Genomic DNA, 25,517 nt, shown 5'->3' with positions numbered 1-25,517 from the left:
CGTGAAGAAGAAGAAGCGCAAAGAATGAAGAAGAAGCAGAAACGTATGAGGAAGAAGAAGCAGGAAGAAGAAGAAGAAGCGAAAACGCGGGGGGGGGGGGGGGGGGGAGAGAGTCGAGGGTTATTTTTTAAAAAAATTACTGAGGGGCATTATGGCCTTTTCACAACCAGTGCTGGGTGCACCAGCAAAACTGCTGGGTGGATTAGTGGTATTGGATTTTAAAGTATGGGTATTCATTGAGATGGACTTGTCGGACTACAGGCAAGCAATAGGAGGGGGGTTGCTAGGTGCACCCAGCATTATTGTTGGTGCACCCAACATTTTAAGTAAATGGGCAAAAATGCCTTTCACATAAAATTTAAAAGCTATGTACACTCATTTGCATTGTTCATGCCTTCCGTACGAGCTTCTTCCCTGTGCCTTTTCCTTTTCTTTGTTGTGCTGTTCAAGCTTCTTCTTCTCCTTCCGGCGCCGTTTGCTTTCCTTGGAGGTTCGTTTGCCGCGCATTGGGTGGTTCGTCGTCGGCATTGAGGACTTGCAACTCCATTTTGCTCTTCCACCGTCAAGGTAAGCTTCACATCTCCGTTAATGGCTGCATTTTTGTATTTCAATTTTTGCGTTCGTACGGATCAAGTTGATTCGTAAGAATCATACGAATGAAGTTGATCCGTATGAGGCATACAGATCAACATCAACTTCACCATCCAATCTTGCTCTCCAACCACTGGTTTCCCACGAAACTTGAAGGGACACTGACATTTCCTACTCTCAATATCTCTTCTAACAAAATCTTTCTTCCTAAACCTGATCACTCTTTTCACAAACAACACAAATGAAGTCCTTCCTCTAATACCAGTGTTTGTGTTAGATATTATAATCACCTTCACCGCCACGAATCCGTTTTCATGAGCAACTGATCGAGCCCACTACAAAGCATCATCTCGGGTAGCAAACACCTACAACGCAACCCAGACAAATTTAGTCTTCAAAAGGGACATTCATTTTATTAATTTAATGACAATAATGAACATTATTACCTGAGAAGTATTGAACACATCTGAACAATCAACATGTTCATTTACACCATTTTCATCATCCATATCAATTTCTTCAGACATTATACTGTCATACATTCATTGATCTTCGTCCATCTTAACAACAAATAAAAAAAATTCACATGACAAACATACAACACCTAACTACACTATACATATAATATCATACAAAATTCTACATAATCTTTTACTGCAAACCATTTTATAAACACTACAACTAATAATCATATATATTAAAAACCAAAACCCTATATCAATCTACATACATATTATTTCAAATACACATATAAACAAATAATTTCATTTTACAAATTTACATACAAACATATTAATAATTAAAAAAATTAATTTTTTTAATTTGTATAAAAAAATTTCTTTTTAATTTTTTTTTTAAAATAAATTAAATTTTAAACAATTTTTAAAAAATTCAAAATTCGTATAAACTATACGGATCTAGTTGATCCATATGATTTATACGGATTTAATCCGTATAATCCATACGGATCAAGTTGATTTGTATGGTTTATACGGATCAAGTTGATCCGTTTGTTGAAATTACACATACGGATCAACTCACTCACCCAGCAACAGCGTGTACCTAGTGTACCTTCGACGACGAACCAACCACCGCAACAATCACCACCGACCCGTAACACTTTCACCTCGACCGAAGTGACACCTCTTTCAACAATGAAAAACCAACACGAAAGGGAGAAAGCAAAGAACAAAGCATGGAAGTGTAAATGAAAAAAGCTTCGAAATCAACTTAAAAAGGCTATCATGTGTGTGCAAACTTGTCTTAAGGAACTTGCTAGTATCCCCTGTATTGATTGAACACACCTCCCAACCTTTGCAAATTGAGGGATTCCCTGGCAAACTAAACCAAGAAAAAAACAAACTTTTGAAAAAATTAACTTCAACTTATATTTAAATAAATAAATAAATTATATTTTGATTTTATAACCAATAATTAAAATTATGATATAAATTTATTTTTAACTATAAAGATATTAAAATTTAATTTAAAGATGTAAATAAAAATAAACAAGTGATTCAAAAGATATAGACATACAATAACATTATAAATATGCAAGAAATTACCTTAAAAAGTTCTACTATCTGTTATAGATTTTATTTTTAAGTTTTATTTAATTTATTTAAAAGTTTAGTTTGATCTATTAATCTATTTTATATTAAAATTTTTATATAATTCTAATTTTTCTTTAAAACTTAATTTAAAGATGAAAATAAAAATAAACAAGTGATTCAAAAGATATACACATACAATAACATTATAAATATGCAAGAAATTACCTCTAAAAGTTCTACTATCTGTTATAGATTTTATTTTTAAGTTTTATTTAATCTATTTAAAAGTTTAGTTTGGTCTATTAATTTATTTATAGATTTATTTTATATTAAAATTTTTATATAAGTCCAATTTTTCTTTATATTAGACAATAGGCTCATTAATCATTAAAATATATATAAATAAATAATAAAATAATGTAGTAGAAATATCATTTTAAAATTATTTTTTAACCATACTTTCTTTTAAATCAACTTTATTTCATTTTAAACTATAAATAAAATTAAAATAAATAACTAAATAATACAAATTATCTTCAGCTTAAACAACAATTTAAACATAAGTATAAATAATTAAAAAGCAAAAAAATTAAAAAATACAAAAAATTAAAAAATAAAAACCATGTTATAAAATTGACATTCCTCCTAAATAGATTTCATAACATAGTTTAGAAAGAAAAAGAAAACACACATTATGCAATCGATTTCATAACGGGTGTTAGTAAAAAAATAATCTTAATTTAAAAATCGATTTCTTTATCTCAGTAATTTATATCATTAATATAAATAAATTTTTGCCTGTATTATTTGTGTAAATATTTTTTTTATTATTTACGTCAAAAGTCAATTAATTTAACCTACATTTTATAATTTTTTTAGATTTATTATTAATTACTCTAGGTTCATGAATATTTTTGAATTTTTATAAAAAGTATCTTTTTTGGTGAACAATAAAAAAGTATCTAAACCAGTAATTTTAATTAGATTCCTAGATTAAAAAAAACCTATGAGTTTATTTTTCTGTGGCTTAAAAATAATAATTTTAAAAATTCTAGATACCCAGTTAAAACAAATTATATGATAATTTTAAAAATAAATTTTAATGAGCCCTCAAATAAAAAGAGGATGCAACAAGGGGGGGGGGGGGGGGGGGGGGGTGGGCGAACAACTCACACATACAATATATATACAATGCAACATGTGAAATAACCAGAGTAGCCATCCGCGCCGTTATGCGAAAACCCCAAACTTCCTTTAATGAGCCCTCAAATAAAAACCACAATTCATCCTCTTCTCTATCGATAACTGTAATGGTTACGGTAAGCCCCATCTTCTCTCGTTTCTTCGATTTTTTGCATCATCTTCATGTAAATTTCATATGGGCAGAGACATATGGTGCAACTTTTGTTTATTTTCTAATTAGTTAGTTCCATTTGAAAAAGAAAATTTTCAAGTGGGTTGGTTCTATACTAGTAAATTCTTTAGCTTAGATTGTTATTTCAAAGCTTACATTCTTGAGCTGATTGGGTTAATGATATTATGGTAGTGTTATGTTTATTTTATGACCGACCTGATTTCAATTTTTTTAATTGCAGATGATTGATTGAGTAGTAGTGAAAAAAATTTGGAAAATTTCTTTTGGGATTAAGGTCTTGAGATTTTAGAAGACACGCTTCATCGTGTTGGCTTGCTTGAAATTAGTCCAAGATTTGAGGTTCAAAAAGAGTGGTTAGTTATTTTAATTTGTTGCTGCACGTTAAATTGTAGTTCATTGGTTCTGTGTAACTTGTATCTTGCTGTGACCTTGAGTGATGGACTCTGTTGTGCATTTACTGTTTTAAGTAAAATCACTTAAGTATGAACTACTGTGCTTTGTTCTTGTTTTCATTTCTAGGTTGGTTTAAAACCAAAGGTGTATCTTGGTCTGATTAGTAGCATATTGATTTTATAATCAAGTATATAAATTCTTTTAGTGGTAATTTTCAATATCTTGCTTTATTTATTTCTGTTGATAAAGAACAGCAGATTAAAAGAAGAGTGCTATGTTTTGCAGGCTGAGGGTAATTCTGATGATTTTTTTTCTTGATTGTTGCCCTCTTGTTTTAAATATGTATACCTATTATAATGCTTATTTAAGGTAAGCTTGTTTTTAAAGTGGGCAAGAATGCATTCCTGATCTTAAGCAAGTAAAATTCGAGTGACAATGTGGTTTAGATTAGAAAATAGTATATTATCCAGTCCAGTGCGCATTCCTAATCTCTGCAATCGTGGTCATTTGTCAATAATTATTTTGGCCTCACTGCTAGCAAGTGTCAGTACAATTGCAATACCCCTTCAATTTTTTATCATACCTACCTTGGTTCTTAAATTCATAAAATGTGCACAATTGCCAATTTGATTGAAACATCTGTACTAGTGCATGTGAAAGGATAATGCCTATCAAATGTGAGTTTGATGCTAAAGTGAATAAGATGGGGATCTTAACCAGAGGAGACAATCACATTGTGGCAAACTTTTCTAAAAATAGTGGCTTGGATAAGAAAGTATTACTCATATAAAGTGCACAACCTTAATCCCTGCAATCGTGGTCATTTGTCATTAATTATTTTGGCCTCACTGTTAGTAATGTCCAGTACAATTGCAGTAAGCCAACTTTTCATTTAATGCAGCCAGCTATTATTAAAATTGTTCAGGAATTGGCTAATTTGAGATATTGATGTAGACTCTATAGTCTACATTAGGCTAGGACCCAACTGGCCAAAAATTGTATCTAGAGAGCATTTAGGCCAATCTTGAGAGAATAACGGCTTCTTTTTTATATATGTTTGTGGCACTGAATTTTACTTGGGCCAATCTTGATAGAATAATGCCATTCAGGAATTTCATTTAAAATTATGCTGTCTTATTTTATATATGTGGCACTGAATTTTACTGTCCTATTTTTTTAAATGATTATTATTCTCAACTGATATACTCCTTCAACTTATAGTGTCTACCATTTTTTAGTATATGAATTCTGTTGTGGCTGTTGTGGTGTCTTACAAGTGTATGATGTATCTCCTTCAACTTAAAATTGTCACTATAACTTGTTAGTGTACACTGCTATTTAGAGTCATGGATATGCGTAGATTTGAACATTTGTCAAGTATGTGTGATTTTATATACAGTACATATAGAGTCTACCATTACCATTTTAATATATGAATTCTGTTATGGTGTCTTACAAGTTATTTTTTCAAAATAAATGACCCTTAAAACAGTTCGGACCAGTTCAGAGAGTAGTTCGGTTCGAAGCAGTTCAATTCAGTTCTATGTGCCTCTAAAACAGTTCGGTTCAGTTCACCCGAACCGTTTTACAGTTCAGTTCGGGCGAACTGTATTTGTAGTTTGGAACAGTTCACCGCAGTTCAGTTCGAATTGAACAGCCCATGTTCATCAAAGTGAACAAGCAGTGGAACGTACTTTCATAGATCATTGTCAAGCCATGTTTATCCTGTTTGTCAATAAACTCAGATTCAAATACCCTTTAAAAATCCCATCTTTAGGTCTCCTTTGTTGTTTACATACTCGTTCCTTGTCTCCTTATGTGAAAGCCATCAATTGGAACACCTCCCACAGCTTTGTTCGAAAGAACCCCCTCCTTTCTCTCTTGGAAAGGTGCAAGTCATTGGACCAGTTAAAGCAAATCCAGGCTCAGATGGTCTTGACTGGCTTAGTTAACGACGGCTTTGCCATGAGTCGTCTTGTTGCGTTTTGTGCTTTATCAGAATCTCGGGCCCTTGAGTATTGTACCAAAATCTTGTATTGGATTCATGAACCAAATGTGTTTTCTTGGAATGTGACAATTAGGGGATATGTGGAAAGCGAGGACTTGGAAGGAGCTGTTCTGTTGTACAAGAGGATGTTGCGGTGTGATGTTTTGAAGCCGGATAATCATACTTACCCTTTGTTGCTTAAGGCTTGCTCTTGTCCATCTATGAATTGTGTTGGTTTTACAGTATTTGGGCATGTGTTGAGGTTTGGTTTTGAATTTGATATATTTGTGCACAATGCGTCAATCACTATGCTACTTTCGTATGGAGAGTTGGAGGCAGCATATGATGTGTTCAATAAAGGTTGTGTGAGAGACTTGGTAACATGGAATGCAATGATTACTGGGTGTGTTAGAAGAGGACTGGCTAATGAGGCTAAAAAGCTCTACCGGGAAATGGAGGCAGAGAAAGTGAAACCAAATGAGATTACAATGATTGGGATTGTCTCTGCTTGTTCTCAATTGCAGGATTTGAATCTTGGCAGAGAGTTTCATCATTATGTCAAAGAACATGGTCTTGAGTTAACAATCCCACTCAATAATTCACTTATGGACATGTATGTGAAGTGTGGAGACCTGTTGGCTGCACAGGTTCTATTTGATAACACGGCACATAAGACCCTTGTTTCATGGACTACAATGGTTTTGGGATATGCCAGATTCGGTTTTCTGGGTGTTGCTCGGGAGCTTTTGTATAAAATTCCAGAGAAGAGTGTTGTGCCTTGGAATGCTATCATTAGTGGCTGTGTCCAAGCTAAGAATAGTAAAGACGCATTGGCTCTATTCAATGAAATGCAGATTAGGAAAATAGACCCTGATAAAGTGACCATGGTTAACTGCCTATCTGCATGCTCACAACTAGGAGCTCTTGATGTAGGAATATGGATTCACCATTATATTGAAAGACACAATATTTCTCTAGATGTTGCCTTGGGAACTGCACTAGTTGACATGTATGCCAAGTGTGGAAATATTGCAAGGGCTCTCCAGGTTTTTCAAGAGATTCCTCAAAGAAATTGTTTGACCTGGACAGCCATCATTTGTGGTTTAGCACTTCATGGGAATGCTCGTGATGCTATATCCTATTTCTCAAAAATGATTCATAGTGGCATAAAACCTGATGAGATCACGTTTCTTGGTGTCTTATCAGCTTGTTGCCATGGAGGTTTGGTTCAAGAAGGCCGCAAATATTTTTCCGAAATGAGCTCTAAATACAATATAGCCCCTCAGCTTAAACACTACTCTGGCATGGTGGATCTTTTAGGAAGGGCTGGTCATTTGGAGGAAGCTGAAGAGCTTATTAGAAATATGCCAATAGAGGCAGATGCTGCTGTGTGGGGTGCTTTATTCTTTGCTTGTCGTGTTCACGGCAATGTTCTAATAGGAGAGAGGGTAGCTTTGAAGCTTCTTGAGATGGATCCTCAAGATAGTGGTATTTATGTTTTGCTTGCCAGCCTGTACAGTGAGGCAAAAATGTGGAAGGAGGCAAGAAATGCAAGGAAAATAATGAAGGAAAGAGGAGTAGAGAAGACTCCTGGTTGCAGTTCAATTGAGATCAATGGCATTGTGCATGAGTTTGTGGCAAGGGATGTGTTACATCCACAGTCTGAATGGATTTATGAATGCCTGGTTTCATTAACAAAACAACTAGAGCTTATTGTATTTACACATGATATTCCTGCTGATGGAGATAATCTTTTTTCCTAAACTTGTCAGCCATTTTGCTATATTTGTGCTCATCTAGTTACACTCTTCCCTGGACAGCCTGCACTTATTTTTATGTTCTATCGGGGTACGTCAATAACATGAAGGCATGTCTCTCCCGTCCTGCATCCTTTCACTGATTTCAACTTCTTGTGCCCCTTCATATAACTTTGTAAGTTCTTCATTTCAAAAGAATGCAAAGTATTTGGTTAGAATTTTTGGCTCTACTTCAGTGTCTTAATTGGAAAACTTGAAGACATATCATCCACATAAACAAATATTCTCTTTGTTAGTCAACCACATGCTCTTTGTATCCTCTTTGCCTGTATGGAGTTTATTATGCTTCATACTGCGGGCATCATGTTAAAAACACCACCCATTCTGCTAAATTGTGTCAAATTTGTTATATGTTGCTAGGATGAGAGGAACTGGACCGTGTTTATGAATGCATTGGGTTCACTCTCTCCCAAAGTTGGAAGTTGCATGGGTTCTCTTTTTCCTTTTCTTTCATTAAGCATTATACTTAGTTGCAGAAATATCATAAAATACACATGTGAATTGTGCAAGCTTCAATGGTTTAGTTGTGGAGATTAAACAGTATGCAGAATATGCTTTTAATACGTTGGATTATCATTTTTTTGTACTTGTTTTTGCCCCTAGTTATTGCTCTTGCTTAAACTTCCCTCCTTATGATGGTCAATTCTCCTACTCATGGTTTGGTTCGCCTCGGTCAGCTTGCTGTAATCTTTTATAAATTACAAAGCTTTAACATGATCAATGCCAATATGATTTCTTTGATAAGATTGTTCAAGACTAATTTATATGATTCTCCATGACAATAAATCTTATATAGTTGTATTAGAGTTCTAACAGAATCATAAAGATGAGATATTTGAGAGAAAGAGAATTTAACAGAGAGAAATGAAAATGATATTAAGCCACTCAACAGTGTAGTACAGTCTGGTATTTATAGACCAGAAAAGTCAGTTATAACAATTAACTAACTCACTTTAGCTGAGAATGCAGTTGAATACTGCAACTCTCTGTATATTACTCTAATAAATTGTAACCACCTAAGAATGTTTACTGAGCAATGACCTGAATAGGAGTGTCTACCTTCTATTGTACTGAGTACCTCTGGTACCTCTTATATTCATATAAAAACTTCGTACCCCATTGCCCAGAGGCTCTTCGCTATGCGAAGGTATGGGGGAGGGATATTGTACGCAGCCTTACCTTTGCATATGCAAAAAGGCTGTTTCCGGATTCGAACCCATGACCAACAAGTCACCAAGGCACAACTTTACCGCTGCACCAGGGCTCGCCCTCCACCTCTTATATTCATATAAATATATATATATATATATATATCTACTTTTGCTGATAAAAAAAAAGGAGTGTCTACCTTTATAGTGATAAAGAAGCAGGAGCTTTCCCGTCATATGTTTTTGATCTGTTACAGAACCTGAACTAACTATGGTAATCATTAGTTAGAACAAAATGCCTACATGATGTCATGTACATTTTGGAGAATACTTGCATAGGTTTTAATGTTGGGCTTCTATGCTAAATTACATTATTGCTTGGTTCTATACTCTATGGGAAGAAGAGAGCAAGTTGAAGAAATTCTAAATTCTTATGTATAAAACTCTTGGTTCTCATATATTGCTTATGTGGATTTTGATCACAATTTCATTTGAAAGCGCATGGTTATATCTAATCAATATATAGCATCAACAAAGAAAAGAGAATATTTGTTTAAAACATTTGTCAAAATCCAATTACTGACACTTGTTTTCTGCCTGTTGGTTTCATATGTAGAGGAATGCCAGCGTGCCCAAGTCAAGAAGTTTGGCATCGTGCCAAAGTGAATTTTATTCATTAGATTTCTTAGCTTTTCAACGGAGGGACAGATTTTTTGCTCTTTCTTTTTCTTGTTTTTCTTTGTCTTTCCCAAATATGTCCTTTACCCCTCCCTCTCACTCACCGTCCCTCTCGCAGACTGTACTTTAACTTCGGTTGTTGGATATTGAAGCCACCATTGCCGGCGACATCTCCACTACTTCCAAACATGAAAACAGAAAACCCCACCATCTCCAAAGAACAACTAATTTGGGAAACAAAGTTACAAAATCAAGAAATTAAGAAAAAAAAATCAGATTGCAAAATTATTTTAGATCGAAATATAAACTCCATTGTCAATCTAGATCTCGATTATGATATGGATCTAGAGGTCAGATTCAGTACAAATACAACTATAAAAACTAAAAAGAAAGGGGTTGAATTCTTTTTTTTCCTGATTTGTTTTGCCGTTTCCTGATCTAAAAAAGAGAGTGATTGCGGTGGCATTGCCGCCGTTGGCTTGGAAGGAAGAGTCATTACCATCGTCGTTGCCACTGCGGTGATTGCAAATGTGTTGCTGCCGTTGGCTTGGAAGGGAGAGTCCTTGCGGTGGTTTCGCTGTTGCTGTTGTTGTCGCCCAAGTTGGCTTCTTTAGATGTCACTGCTGTGGTGGTTTTGATAGTGTTGCCGTTGTTGGATCTTGGGGGCAACGGCGAGGTGTTTTGCTGCTGGTGTGTGGGGGTGTGGTCGCAGCTGGGGGAGATGGGGACAGAGTCACCGAGGGACAAAGTGGAGAAAAGGAGGAAAAAAAGAAAAAAATGAAAATATCTTGGCCTTTGATTTAAAAAATAGTTTATCCAATGGTTATTATTGCTTTGGCAAGGTGCCAAACTAGTTTTACTTTGGCATGCTAGCATTCGTCTCATATGTATTGCTTCCAGACATGATTCTTATGTATTTACTCATTTTCTCTTTCCTGTATTCAGTGTATTGTTTATATTTTTAGTTTATGTTTTTTTCCTGCTGGCTACATGTTACGTTTCTTTTTTCAAAAAAATATGAGCAACTAAATTATTCTGCTGTCTTGGGCTCAGGAGGAGGTGTTGGAAGGAAGCTGATATTGTGAATTTTGTCGAGTCTTGACATTGACCAGAGCAATTTAGAGCTGGAGTCAATAAAGGTCATCAATATATCACTGCCAAAGTGAACAATATGGTATGGTGGGCAAAATCCTTGGTTGCTGCAACTTCCCCTGTCCCCTTGTACTTGTGAATTAGATTGAACCATTGAGATTTACTGATAGCTTCCCTTTCAATGACAGGCTTCGCACAAAGAGCTGCCTAGAACTGCCCAAATTCACCTTGTGAGTTCACACCAGGAAGTTTATGAACCATGTGATGATTCTTTTGCACTGGTTGATGCTCTTCTAGCCGACCGCAATAACCTGTTGGAACATCATCCAACATTGTGCATGGAGATTGGCTGTGGTAGTGGATATGTCATTACTTCCCTTGCTCTTATTCTTGGGCAGGAAGTTTGTGGCATCAACTACATTGCAACTGATATCAACCCACATGCAGTGAGAGTGACCCATGAGACATTGGAAGCACATGGGGTTGGTGCTGAGTTGATAGTAACAGATATTGCATCCGGACTAGAGGACCGGCTAGCAGGGTTGGTTGATGTTATGGTTGTGAACCCTCCTTACGTGCCTACCCCTGAAGATGAAGTGGGTGTTGAAGGTATTACGTCATCTTGGGCTGGTGGGGAGAACGGCCGGAGTGTAATCAATAAAATTTTGCCTGTTGCAGACCGTCTTTTGTCAGAAAAGGGATGGCTATACATGGTCACCCTCACAGAAAACAATCCTTCTGAGATATGCCATCAAATGAGAAAGAAAGGATATGCTTCTAAGATTGTTGTCCAAAGATCCACAGAGGAAGAAAGTCTCCATATCATCAAGTTCTGGCGGGATTTCGATACTGAAGCAAATGAAACAGACCAATCTGCTTCTGGGTTCATAGGCTTGCTTACACAAATCCCTCTACTTTCATATTGGAGAGGCACCAATAGCGACAATAATAAGTGTTGAACGAAAAAGTAATTGATTTCCTGATACTGGGATATCTTTCTTATCTTGACCACCTGAATGTTTTGCTTAGCCCTGTCATTCAGAATGCTTATAAATATAACAACCAATTCTTTCCTCATTAGCTGGGAGCTCAGCTATATGGATCAATTGACGCCGTTGAACTTTATGAAAAACTCAATATTCAATAAAAACCACTTATAGAAAGGTCTTTGTTAGTACTTAGTAGTTTCTTCTGATATTTTCTTTTATTTTACCCTGTTTAATTGGACCATCGTCCATTTGATCTACAAAACCCATCCTAGGAAGCTTTCATTCCCATCTTCTCATTAACTATTATCCTTACTTTTTCTTGGATGCATTCATTTCTGGGCTTGGCTTCTGTTATATGTCTACTTGTACACCTTAGATTTTTTTTTCTTTTCATCTTTGCTTTGACGGCACTTCACTCACTGTCATAAAGCACTAGATTTTATAGCTGTCCAATAATATTTTCCTTTGAAATTGATAGGCATTTGGCAATTGTAAATTGAGTTTAATGTCTATGCAATGATAGTATAAAACAGTTTTAAATTATCATTCAATCATAAATTACAGTTTGAATTATTTTAAGATAATTATTTTAATCGTCAATTAACTTATTATATCACTTATTATATAATATAAGTTGTAATTTGATGGTTATATAAAATTTTACAAATGTTATTGTATAATCCTTTTTTCTCATGCAAATTAGGCCTGAATCCTTTCTCCATCTACTATCTTGTTATGAGTGTTGCTAGGTGCACCCAGCATTCTTATAAAATGACAAAATTGTCCTTGCTTAGTTTTCCTCCTATGGATCAAGTTGATCCATAAGAGACTTCTGGATCAACTTGATCCGGAAGTCTCTTACGGATCAACTTGATCCGTAAGAGGAAAAATAATTATAATATACTTTAAAATACAACATATTTATTTCTAATATAATTAAATCTATTTTTTATTTTATTAATTATAATATATTTATAAATATTGATTTATTATAAATAATTAATTTTTTAATATATTTTTTTAGAATAAATTTGTTTAGAAGATGATATTAAAATACTTACCTAGTCCCATTATAATTATTGTTTAAGGTTATTTTATACATATTAATAAAAATCAATAAATACATAAAAGATAATATTATAAAGAATTAATCATATCATTATTAATATTATAAAGAATACAAAAAAAAATAATTAGTATTATATTAAAAATTAAAATACTAACTACTTTATAATACATTTTTTTACATGATCATTAGTATAAGTGGGAAAATTGTAATTATAAGAGAATTTAAAAATATTAGTACGTTATATAAGATCTTAGATAACGAATGATGTCCATTTTTTGGTTAATTATTTTTTTTACACCCTTTTCAACTTCTTTATTTCAATTATATTTAAAGTTATATTTTAAATTATTTTTTATTAGTTGGTAAACTAAGTTAACTAGACCATTTTAATAACACGCGTGTATATAGACACAAATGGAATACATAATTAATGAAAATAAATAAAACTAACATTAGTAATGAAAATAAATAAAACCAACAATACTCATGAAATGAGTTCATGTACAATATCTATATATACAAGGAATATCAATGTAAAATATGTACATAAACTACGCCTGATCAGTGCGCCGCCTGCGTCTATACCTAACGTATACTAGATGGTCCAGTGTCACACTCCTGGCCAATCTGAGGCATTCTTCGATCACTTCATGTGTCGATGAGCCAGGCGTGACCACCCCTAGACTCAGATGGCGCTTCAACCTCTCAGCAATGTCATCACAAACTTCCTGTTACATACAAAATAAACTAATTACACAAATTATTATGCAAATATTGAGGTAAATGACGTAAATTATTAGTATTACTTACCACTGCATGTCTGGGCTCCTCCGCAGATGTCGACGATGCTCCTGGCTCCAACACGCGAGGGATATCCGACTGCGGGGCCTGAGGGACGACTCGGGGCTGCGGGGCGTGACCATGAGGCAGAGGATCTAATGCGTGGCCTGGTGTCATGAAAGGATGGGAGATGCGGAAGAACCAGTCGATGTAGTCACTGGAACACGCCCCTGGCACAACGCACACCTCACCTGCAGGTACGATATGATCCTCGTAGTGCATCCACCTGTCGTGTATATCATCATACGAGACCCATGAATCGACAGGAGGAGCAGGAATGGTCTGCGTGTAACCAAACTGCTGCACGACCCTCTCCGGTCGGTAATAAACAGCAACAGGCCCCCAGCGCAAGAGACCGGAATAACATGATCTGACGTTGAAGTCCCGGACCTCCCGATGCTCCCCATACGAGATCCAACAGACATCCGGAATCCGGAGTCGGTCCAAGCACTCCCTGTACGACGGCGTGCGAATGCTCTTCACAGTCTTCTTCGTCGCAATCCACCTGCACGCACGCGGAGAAGCCTCGTCGTAGTCCTAATCAGCGGTGGACTCCGCGACCGAAGGAAAGTGCTCGTAAATCCAGCACTACATATGTAACATTCAAATTATAAACATTAATAATGAAAGTGTAACAAAATTTAAAGTTGAACATTGTTTAGCCTGAATGAATGAAAAACATTTGTTACCTGCAGCAGTGTGATGTAACCGCCAAGCTGTCGACTGTGGCTCATAGATGCATCGTTCAGCTGGTCGTACATATGAACCAAAGCAGCCACTCTCCAGGCGTACCTCTCTGTCATACTGAGGTCACAAAGGGCCTCCAAGTAGACAACATGGACATTGGTTGCACTCTTGTTAGCAAACAGAGTGCAACCCAATAGGTGAAGAAGATATGCGCGAGCCGCAGCTGTCCAATGACCTGCCTGGCATCGGCGCTGCTATATATCACGTACCCATTGCAGGCGTACGTACAGTCCGTGACACTGGACTGTCTCAGCCCTAGCAGACTCTGGAGAGACCATCAACAAGTCCACCAGCATCTGAACCGCATCGTCCACGTGCAAGGGCTCAAATGCGTGTAAGTCGCCAATAACGGGAAGATGGAGAAGAGAGGAGACGTCGTCCAATGTGATGGTGAGCTCTCCCACCGGGAGATGGAAACTAGACGTCTCCCGGTGCCATCGCTCCACAAACGCGGACAAAAGTCCCCGATCGCCGGTGTCTACCGAACACGCGATCAGAGGACTTAGTCTTGTACCAGCAATAAGTCCCTCAATGGCAGGGACAGACCTGCCTAAACTGTGGACCTTCCTCCCATGAGAGGATAGCTTCAATTCAGGACGCTCCTGAATTGAAGTATAAAGGAACGCAAAATTCGTTAAAATTATCATTTAAAGGAAAACTAATTTCAATCATAAAGTATAATTTACAAGTAACTAAAAATAAATAGTATAAATACCTCTCCCGTCCATACGCTGCAAGCAACGTGAGCCGCATACGCTGTCAACACAGATGGGTCGCTCGGACCACCCGGAAATCCCTGAGGCTGATCCTCAGCCGCCTCTGCACCTGCGTCTGCAGGAATGTCCTCCACAGCAGCTGGTGCCTCCATCGTGTCATCCTGAACATCTGGCGCAGGGATGACTGACTCATCGATGTGATCCGCAGTCACAACGACTCGCTGCCTCCGTGCGGATGCAGTAGGCCATCGACGCTGCCGAGCATCATCGGAATCATCACGATCTCCTCTGCCCACACCTCTGCTAGTAACCTGACCTAAGGCACGACCTAATCCTCTAGTCCTAACCATGATCTGCAAATGAGTGACACAAATTCAATCACCCATTTCATTCACTTGAATTTCATTGGTCTAACGCAAATTTCATTGACTGAAAGTCGCGCAAGCTGCTAGGCTTTCAAGAAAGGCATGTCAAGAAAGGCTACACATGTAAGGCTTTTATCGGGTTAGTTTTTATTCAGTACACTATATGATTGAATGGAAATTGATTATGGATCCTAATATTATTGATATTAGATGAACAAAGCCAAAGAAAGAAGAAATCATTCTTCTTGAAATGGAAGTAACTCCATATTGTTTCTTGATGATCCTTTATTCCCTCTTGATCCTTGGGTTTCTGGCTCATGCTTTGTTCATGATCTTATCCTTAGTGTTTTTTCAGTGAGGTGTGCATGTTTTAATAGGTTTTGTACACTTTTCTGACTCATTGGGGGAATATGCTTCTAATAACAAACAAAATAATTTGAAATCAATATGAGTGACTGGCGAAAAGGATCTCAGTGGTTTGAAATTAACCGAGAGCTAGCTCTTAGGATAGTTGAAGACAATACTTACTATCCTAAGCTCAAAGGCTCTCACTATTTTCAGACAATGTTAACAATTAATACTCCTCATCTTTTGGCAAATAGAAGCCTCACTTATGTGGACTGGTCAAGCTTTATGCTTATTCATTTGGTTCAACCTATAATTTTTGGAGCAACTAGATAAAGAATGACTAATCAACATTCAAAACAGAAGACAACTTCTCATAGATTGTCCCAATAAAAAAGCAAAATCCCTTTCCTCTCAAAGATATACTAGCACTTCATACATTAACATCTACTCCTTCTTCCTCTTGGATTTGAACAACATATTCAAAAGTATGGTCTTTGTTAATTAACTAGTTATATTGAAGATGAAGATTCCTTATCTAAACAAATTGATAAAAGCAAAAAAAGAAAGAAAAACTAGCAAGATCTTTTAGCCTATCATAGAGAAGCTATGTAGAATTGAAAGAAAAGATGACTAAGTATACCAATGTCTGGACCACCTTCAATAAGAGAGAAGGAATTATATGTGATGGGATAAAGAAAAGTTTAACTATTCACTAAAAAAGAAAGAATGGGAGTTTAGAAAAGTTTCAACAGTTTGGGTGAAATTGCTAGATAGGTGTGACATTATATATTATACTAAAATGTCATAATCTTGGGTGAAATTGCTAGATAGTCTCAACAGTTTTAGAATACCACCAAATTTTGTTACATTCCTACAAAATTATGATAGTGATGATTGAATATCACAAGATTTATTTATATCACAAGAATTGTATGATTTTTCTTTGGATCTCAAGTGACAAAGGTCATAAGCTTGTTCATGTCCTCATGGGCTTGAGGCACAAGACTTCTCAACTAATTGAGCTATAAAAAAATCATATCTTTGGCACTTGGGTATAGGCCTTACTTGGGAGCAGCCACATTTTTCTTTAAAATATGTTTTTCTATTTTAAAGCCTTATAATAGCATGAAATTGTCAGAAAATGACAATTTGTGGTGGCTTTAAAAATCTTAAGAGATCAATTACAAATATTTTACAAGATCAACGACACGATTACTATTTTTTTAGTTTAGAGACCTAAATAAAAACTCCTAAATAGTTGAGGGAATTAAATTAACCTTGAATGAACAGAAACAAACAATTTTTCACATGGATATGTAAATAAAAACACCAATATTCCTAATTAAAATAAAGCTGTGACTTTTACGGATCACCTGATCCGTAAGCATCTTCCGGATCAAGTTGATCCGGAAAATGCTTACGGATCAAGTGATCCGTAAGCTACTAACAAATAGTTTACGGATCAACTTGATCCGTAAGCATCTTCTGGATCAAATTGATCCGGAACATGCTTACGGATCAGGTGATCCGTAAAGTATGCACAACAACTTTCCGTTTACGCCATGGTCGACAACAGTTGAAGCAATAATGGAAGCAACAATGCAAGCAATAACAAACAAAAAAGGGGACAATGGAAGCTTACCTCGATGAAGAACAGAAGAGCAGAAGCTCGTGGAAGAATGGAAGAAGCGCACTCGAAGGAGGGAGAAGCAGTAGCTCGCGTTGGAGAAGCACAACCACCTCGTGGAAGAATGAGGAAGGAGGAAGAAAGGGTCGCCGACGGAAGAGTCTCGCGGAAGGAGAAGATGCTCGCAGAAAAGAAAGAAGAAGAAGAGTCTCGCGGGAGGAGGGAAAGAAAGAAGAAGAAGAGACTTTTTTTAAAAAAAAATAATAAGGGCTTTTATGACTTTTCACAATAAGTACTGGGTGCACCAGCAATAATGTTGGGTGCACCTAGCAGCACTCTCTTGTTATTAACCAAACATCTTTGATTCCAAAGCCGTTGCTCACCTGAGACTTTGACCAGCCATGTAAAGGTCGGTGAAAAAACAAAAAGAAGGCACGACATAGTTAAAGATGTTAAGATAATTTATTTTTTTAATATTTATTTTCATTTACTATTAGTTTTTAAAAACCATTGAAACGTGAATTATTTCCTACATGGCTCTGGTGAAACATGAACCAATAGTTTTTAAAATATTTAATCTTAAATAATTTTTTTCCATAAATAGGATTTTTTTTCAGTCTCTATTAGTCCTTTAAATAATCTTTTTGTCCTGTAAAATCAAAATAAAAAACTTTATTTTATAGAGATCAAAAAGTTACTTAATTTAAATAATTACTAATATTTTATATTTTATTGGTAGAGTTAATGAGGTTATACCATTGAAACTTAAATTCCTCCCTTAATTAATTTAATATTAAGTAAATAATTACTGATATTTTATATTTTATTGGTAGAGTTAATGAGGTTATACCATTGAAACTTAAATTCCTCCCTTAATTGATTTAATAATATTTAATTTGAAAATCTTAATAATTAAAAGTGTTTGTACTTATTGGGTATAGCTCAATTGACAATATAAGTGGAATAGATATGCATTCGGCATAATAAACTCTTGGTAAAAGATAAGAAGCTTTAAATGTGACTAAGTCTCAAAATAATGATTAGTCTTATAGTCAGTCTAAATGATCAAAGTTTGTGGGGACACCTCAAGGTCTCATAAGAGAGTCAAAAGTCCCAATTATAATAGTTTAAAAAATAAGTGTTTACAATTTGGTTTGGATAAATTTTACAACAAAAAATCATTCAACTTAATAATGAAAAACTTATGGTTTGATTTAAATCCTTTTGAGAATAATATCATACATGAATCAATATGATATAATTTTGTCTCATTAGATTGAATCCATTACTTTTTTCTTTTTTTAAAAAAAAGTAAAGGACATTTTTATTTTTGATCAACAACAAACAAAAAGTTTAAAGTGCCTGTTTAGTTTGACTATTCCTTGTTCTGATCTTCAATATAACTGACAATAGAAGAAAAAATAGATTTTAATATTTTTTTTGTCTTTACAATTTAGTATTTTTTTATTTTTTGTCTTTTGTAAAAAAAAAAATATAGTACTTATAATTTTTTGTTTGTTTTTAAAATACTTTAGATAAAAAAGTTTAGTGTTCAAAGTGTTATTTAAGATACTTTAAGAAAAAACAAAAAAACAAAATATTTATTTTCAAGTTGTCTTGCCTCTTTTCATTTTCTCATGCAATGCCTTTTTTTTCGTCAGTTCTTCGTTTTGTCCCTCGCTTCAAAATGCATTGCCCTTCTTCACCAACTATGAGTTACAACTTGCAAGCTTCTACTTCTTCAAGCTACAGTATTCTTTATTCTCCTTCACCAACCATAGATTCTTGAAAAATAAAATAAAAAATATTTTCCAAATCTTGAAAGTTTTTTAAAAAGTAGATATTTAAAAATAGAAAACTTTTTCTTGAACTAAACAAGTCCTTTAATGAATATTTTTTTTTATTTTAAGAACACTTTCAAACAAAATTCAAATGAATATAAAAAATTGTTGCAAGTGTAAAATCTCATTATAAATTGTCTGAATTAAAAATCACAAGCCAAATAATCTTAAATTAAAAAAAATAAATACATATTGAAAAAATTGAATCTTAAAATAATTTGAATTAAATATGTTTTTAGTCACTTAAATTTAAGTCATTTTGTTTCTATTTTTTAAATTTAAATTTATTTTTAGTCTCTCAATTTCAAAATGTTTTTTTTAGTCTCTTTACATTAAAAAAATTGTCAAATTGATTTTTGGATGATTAACGTATTTATTTATTTTACGAAGAGGGACTAAAAAGAACATTTTTTTTAAATAGAGAGACCAAAACAATTAATTTAAATTTGGAAGACTAAATATATATTTAAGTAATATAATTTTAATATTTATTTAAGAATAAAATGAAAATGATTAGTCTGATTCTATTTAGTTTCTATATAATATTAATATATCACTCGATAAAAAAATAGAGAAAATTATAGCAACACTCCTTGAGGTTTTGTATAATTACACAAACACTCTTAATTTTTTTCTATCATTGCATTCATCTCTCTTGTAGGAGGTGTTAGTATAATATTTGAGGGGGTGTTGAAGGGATGTCAATGTAATCATTTCAAACATATAAGAGGTGTAAAGGAAAATATCACAAGAAGGAGGATTGGATTGTGATTTTAGAAATTTTTAAATCATTTTCGCACTAAAACAAAGTTTTTGATTAGAGAAGACACTTTGTAAAAACAAATAACAGATTTTTTTGAAAACACAATCAGAAGATTAAAAACAATTATGCCAAGCAAAAGATGTTTCCAAATGCTTAAAAATAAATTCAAACCCTAGGTCAGTTGAAAGTAGAAGGAAAACAAATAAATATTAGATGTTGAGAGTTATACCGGTTCGTCTCTACCATTGAGACTATATCTAATTCTTGACTAACCATCAAGTTTCACTAACTTCTCGCAAGTTACAAGTATTATGTCCCGATCACTTCTAGCTCCACAAACCAAGTTCTACCCCAAGCTTAATCAACACCCAATATTCTTTGTCCTACCAAGCTACCACTAGTTCTAAACAAATCAAAAGAGATTTATAATTTGAGTTTCACACTGACTAAATGTATGATTGTCTTAAAGTCGGATTTGCAATCAATACTTAGTTGTTCTCTCTCAATATGTTCAAAGTGTTTTGAGATCTTTTTCTAAATTTACAGGAATATATAGAAAGCTTTATGCAGAAAGAATAAAGAATGTTTCCATGCAAGATTGGATTTTCAAATCTTCAAAGCTTCTAGTATATATAGGTCTCATCTTCAAGTGTTTGTTATATCACAAAGGGTAGATTTCTTTACTTGTTCTTCGTCTGATAAATGTGACTGTTGGGGGCATTTAATACTTGCATTAAATACATGTCATTTCCGTATGCATAGAGTCTGATGCAATCCTACCACGCAAGGGCATTGGATAGAAGACTCCAAGTAGATTGGGCCAGAGATGCAAGAGAAGGCCCTAAGGTTCTCATTTTGTAATTTCACATGCATTAAGTGAATATTTGATGTGTGTGTTGGAAAATAAATTTAATTGAATTGGGAGAAGCCCAATCCAATTAAATTTTAGAGGGGGAGGTGAGCATTTGCTTGTTACACCCCATTGCCACATCATATAGTCACACTTTGTGCATGTGCTTCATGCTTTACATGCCTCATGCCACCTAAGCATACTTAGTGGAGAATCTTGGACTTGATCTTGAATTAGTGGGCTAAACCATAGCTAAAATTCACTAATCATAATTAGTGAAATTTTGGCTCCAAAGTTTGGCTCCACAAATTCAAGTGAAATTTGAATAGAAATTCAAATTTCCCTCCAATTTTGTGTGACACTTAGGCTATAAATAGAGGCCTTGTGTGTGCATTTTTTTCAACTTTGATCATTTGAAAATTAAACTTCAGATTTCAGAGCTCTTTTAGAGCACAAAATTTCATGCTCTTCTCTTCCTCTCCCTTCATTCATCTCCTCCTTCCTCCAAGCTCTTATCCATGACCTCTTATGGTGGTGAGTTTCTTCTAGACTCATCTTCTCCTTGAAGTGGAGTCTCCCCTCTCTCTTCCTTCTCCATTCCGCTGCCATTCATCTTCCAAGAAGCAAAGGAATCCATTGATAAAGAAGATCCTAGGCCTACAAGCTCCAATGGAGCTTACATCATGTGGTATCATAGCTTCTTCATCTAGGTGATGTTCTTTTGCTTCCTCTATCTTTTTGTTCGGTGAATTCTCTTTAATTCCTTGTTCTTCATCTTATTCTGCATGTACATCCTCCATTGTCTTGTGGTTTGGTGTTGTTTAAAGTAGATTCAAAAAAAAAAAAAATAAACCGATTAAATCTTAGATCTACATTTGTTCTTGCATTTCTATGGTTCAAATTTTGTAGATCTACTCTTGAATCATGTTTTTGTGTTGATTTTAGGTTCTATCATTTTTCATTCATAATATTCTTGTGATGAACCTTTAGATCTAAATTTTCTTCCAAAATATTGATTAGAAAAAAAAACACAAAAATCTAAGTGTAAATTACTTAATCCATGTTGTCTTAGAGTCATGTTTAGTCATAGTAATTGTCACATTATGTTCTAAGTTTGAGTTGAATTTTTATTTTGTTGATTGAATTCTAGATACATTTGTTCATGTATTCTTGTCATTCTTAGCCTATCTTTTGAATTTTGAGTCTAATTCATGCATGTTATTTAGTTCATAACATGCTCTAAATCAATTCCTAGAAGTAGTCTTGTTGTTGAACTCTTTTTTTTTTTTTTTTTCTAAGTTTCCTACATGATGCCTATGATGAAGTTGAGTTGTGACTGGATTTGTGAATCAAATAAGTCTTAAGCTCTCTTGAATTGTTTTATTCAAGATAATTGAGCATAAGCAAACACAAATTGTAACTATCCAAGCCTAAAGAAACATAAACACTACTTTTGATTTCTAGGTTGAAATCGCTGGTGCTGGCAGCTTGAACATACGAACTTGTATAAATTACTGGGAATTGATCACTACATGTTTTGAGCTAAACTTTTTACTGAATTTTCTATACATCTGGAAAAAAAATTATAAAAAAAGAACCAAGTGATTTTGATTAAAGTAAAAAATAAGAAAAATCACACAAGTTGGCAGAAAAATCAGTGTCCAGAAAAATAAAAGTGAAAGGGAAGTGTGCTTGTTGTTTTGGCTCAAAATTTGTTCTATAATTGGTGCCTATTTTATACCAATCCTAGTTATGAAACTTCAATTGAAAATTATTGTGAAAACAAGTGCCAAAACTAGAGGTTTCTTGAGTCTTTTTTTCTTCTTTTTTTTATAGTTTTTCTACTCTACTCTAAAGTCATTCTAGGTTTCTCTTTGAGTCCTAGCTTGTTTTATGTGCTTTTCATTGCTTTAATTGTTGAATAATTCTTGAAAATTTGTCTTGTTAAAACTCTATTGGTTTAGCTTTCATTTCATTTTTTTTTTGTCTTTGGTTATTGTTTGTCTCTTTGTTTCCTTGCTTATGAGTTGCCATATAGGGAATTGGAAAGGAGGATTGGTGTCATACCTTGAAGAATTTGAGTCAAGAAGCAAGGGGCCAACCACCTTAAGAGCTATTGGACAAAGAAGCACTCCAAATTGAGTGAAATACTAGAGAGAGAATAGCCACCACAATTGAGGACTTTTTTTTTTGTAATTTTGTAATTGGCAATTTGTTTTGCTTTCAAATTTTGTAACAAAAAGGCCTTTCATTGGAATTAAGTTGGGAGCCTCCAATAGGTCACCCTACTTCCATTTGTGTGTAATAATTTTAGGGAATTTTCCTTTAGGATAGTGAGTGTTTTGTTGGGAACCTTAAATAAGGGTAGAGAAAAACCTTAAAAGAAAGTCTACTTTAAAATCTTATGACTCTCACTCTTATCCAAAGAAAGACCAAGGTCTAGGCATCTTAGGGGCTGCTCCTTCTAAACCCGAAAAAGATAAGGGGAAGACAATAGAAAAGTAACCCCCAACGGCTAGTATGCAAGAGAAGACTAGCTCTATAAAGTGTTTTAAATGTATTGGAAAAGGACACATTACTTCTCAATGCCCCACCAAGAAAACCATGATTTTGAGGGGCCAAGACATTTATAGTAGCCAAGATGAGGCTACTACTTCACCTTCCTCTAATGAACGTGAAGAAGCAAAATGGGAAGAATCTAGTGAAGAAATCTACCCCCAAGAAGAAGGACAACCATTAATTGTTAAGGAGGAGTGTAAGGAGGTAATGGTCTCCTCCAAGATGTTAGCTAAGAAGGAAAGTCATTTTACAATAAAGACAAACATTAAAGAAACTTCCCCTCTTAGACAACCTCCACATTGTCTCCTTTGTAAAAGGACACTTGTTAGCATTGCCACACTTCTTGGGCTTGAGTTTATTCCTCAAGTAAAGGAGTTGTTGGATGAGGATTTGGTTCGCAAGAGCTTAAATCCTTGTGCTTTGTTGGTGTCCAAAATAGGTATTATTAGGCACCAAATCCCTAAAATAGGTGGTCTGAAGAATGTTTTGAATGGTGCAACCCTCTTTTATAAAATCAGTCATGCACCCACCATCTTCATGAATTGTGTACGTAGGGACTCATTAGGTAGGTTTGTTTTTATTTTTAATACAAACTTAGGTACTCATATGGCACACCTTAGGTTTGTCATACTTTTTGGTAGGAATAATCAACATGAAAATACATAAAAAAGTATGTTTTATTGCATTACTTTTCTTAATTTTTAAATAGTTTGCTAAGAGAATAAAGGTCATTCCTGAGTGGCCCACTCCACCAAGTATAAGAAAAATTTGGGACTTCCATAACTTAACAAACTTTTACAAAAGGTTTGTCCCATATTTTTCTATACTTGTAGCACCACTCATTGAGTTGGTGAGGAACCATGTTCCTTCATGGGAAGATGCCCAAGAAATGGGTTTGCAAACCTTACCTTACTTCAACATACCAAACACCACTAATATATATGTTTTTGTTCTTTTTACAGGTGTTGAGGAAAAAAGCCCGGAGTTTCAAGAACCTAGGGATTTGAGGTCAAATCCTTTTCAAGGGGGAGGGAATGATGCAATCCTACCCCGCAAGGGCATTGGATAGAAGACTCCAAGTAGATTGGGTCAGAGATGCAAGAGAAGGTTCTAAGGTTCTCATGAGCCTTAGGGCAAATTTTGAGTCCATGGGCTAAGTATGAGCCCACTTATCTTAGTATACATTAGATTAAGGTTTCATTATTTTTGGGCCTTGTATTTAGGGCTCCATAATGTAGGTAAGGTACCCTAGAAATGTAGGATTTTTCAGCCCTTGTATTTTAGGGCACCTAGACTAGTTTTTGTATCAGGGGTAGTTTTGTAATTTCACATGCATTAAGTGAATATTTGATGTGTGTGTTGGAAAATAAATTTAATTGAATTGGGAGAAGCCCAATCCAATTAAATTTTAGAGGGGGAGGTGAGCATTTGCTTGCTACACCCCATTGCCACATCATATAGTCACATTTTGTGCATGTGCTTCATGTTTTACATGTCTCATGCCACCTAAGCATACTTAGTGGAAAATCTTAGACTTGATCTTGAATTAGTGGTTGAACCATAGCTAAAATTCACTAATCATAATTAGTGAAATTTGGGCTCCAAATTTTGGCTCCACAAATTCAATTTCAAATTCAAGTGAAATTTGAATAGAAATTCAAATTTCCTTCCAATTTTGTGTGACACTTAGGCTATAAATAGAGGCCTTGTGTGTGCATTTTTTTCAACTTTGATCATTTGAAAATTAAACTTCAGATTTCAGAGCTCTTTTAGAGCACAAAATTTCATGCTCTTCTCTTCCTCTCCCTACATTCATCCCCTTCTTCCTCCAAGCTCTTATCCATGGCCTCCTATGGTGGTGAGTTTCTTCTAGACTCATCTTCTCCTTGAAGTGGAGTCTCCCCTCTCTCTTCCTTCTTCATTCCGCTACCATTCATCTTCCAAGAAGCAAAGGAATCCATTGATGAAGAAGATCCTAGGCCTACAAGCTCCAATGGAGCTTACATCAGAGTCCACTCTTCAATGCTGGCATATTGAGTACTACATCAGTTAGTCACTTCCTTTATGTCAAAATAGGTATTTGTAGCAGAGTTCTTTTGATGGCGATTAAGGACTTTCAGATCTTAACTTTATTTATTCTTCATAGGATTCGATAGATCCTAAGAGAAT

The 25,517-nt window shown here is 34.8% G+C and overlaps 3 protein-coding genes across 5 annotated transcripts; 2 read left to right on the top strand and 1 right to left on the bottom strand.

Moving 5' to 3' along the window:
• Window positions 1–3,337: 3,337 nt before the first annotated feature.
• On the top strand, window positions 3,338–11,977 carry LOC114417361 (methyltransferase N6AMT1-like). Of its 3 annotated transcripts, XM_028382535.1 has the most exons (4): window positions 3,338–3,463; window positions 3,740–3,872; window positions 10,596–10,716; window positions 10,823–11,977. In XM_028382535.1, exons 3-4 carry the CDS (start codon window positions 10,714–10,716, stop codon window positions 11,591–11,593), a joined length of 774 nt encoding a protein of 257 aa, XP_028238336.1. In that variant the 5' UTR covers window positions 3,338–3,463; window positions 3,740–3,872; window positions 10,596–10,713; the 3' UTR covers window positions 11,594–11,977. The 3 variants fall into 3 exon arrangements, with proteins under 3 accessions (XP_028238336.1, XP_028238351.1, XP_028238343.1); XM_028382550.1 differs by lacking the exon at window positions 3,338–3,463 and having other exon boundaries at window positions 3,740–3,858; XM_028382542.1 differs by lacking the exon at window positions 3,338–3,463 and having other exon boundaries at window positions 3,761–3,872; window positions 10,599–10,716.
• On the top strand, window positions 3,765–7,718 carry LOC114417352 (pentatricopeptide repeat-containing protein At2g22410, mitochondrial). Its single transcript, XM_028382525.1, has 2 exons — window positions 3,765–3,872; window positions 5,405–7,718. Exon 2 carries the CDS (start codon window positions 5,629–5,631, stop codon window positions 7,660–7,662), a length of 2,034 nt encoding a protein of 677 aa, XP_028238326.1. The 5' UTR covers window positions 3,765–3,872; window positions 5,405–5,628; the 3' UTR covers window positions 7,663–7,718.
• Window positions 11,978–13,243: 1,266 nt separating the features above from the next.
• Window positions 13,244–15,345, bottom strand: LOC114386841 (protein MAIN-LIKE 1-like). The gene is made up of 5 exons (XM_028346929.1): window positions 14,995–15,345; window positions 14,489–14,881; window positions 14,222–14,386; window positions 13,503–14,069; window positions 13,244–13,420 (listed from the first exon to the last, which is right to left on the bottom strand). Exons 1-5 carry the CDS (start codon window positions 15,343–15,345, stop codon window positions 13,244–13,246), a joined length of 1,653 nt encoding a protein of 550 aa, XP_028202730.1.
• Window positions 15,346–25,517: the final 10,172 nt, after the last annotated feature.

The sequence above is a fragment of the Glycine soja genome, chromosome 1 (genome assembly GCF_004193775.1).
Source record: "Glycine soja cultivar W05 chromosome 1, ASM419377v2, whole genome shotgun sequence".
Lineage (NCBI taxonomy): Eukaryota > Viridiplantae > Streptophyta > Magnoliopsida > Fabales > Fabaceae > Glycine > Glycine soja.
The sequence above is the reverse complement of the archived record's forward strand: the minus strand, read 5'-3'. Positions and strand labels throughout refer to the sequence as shown.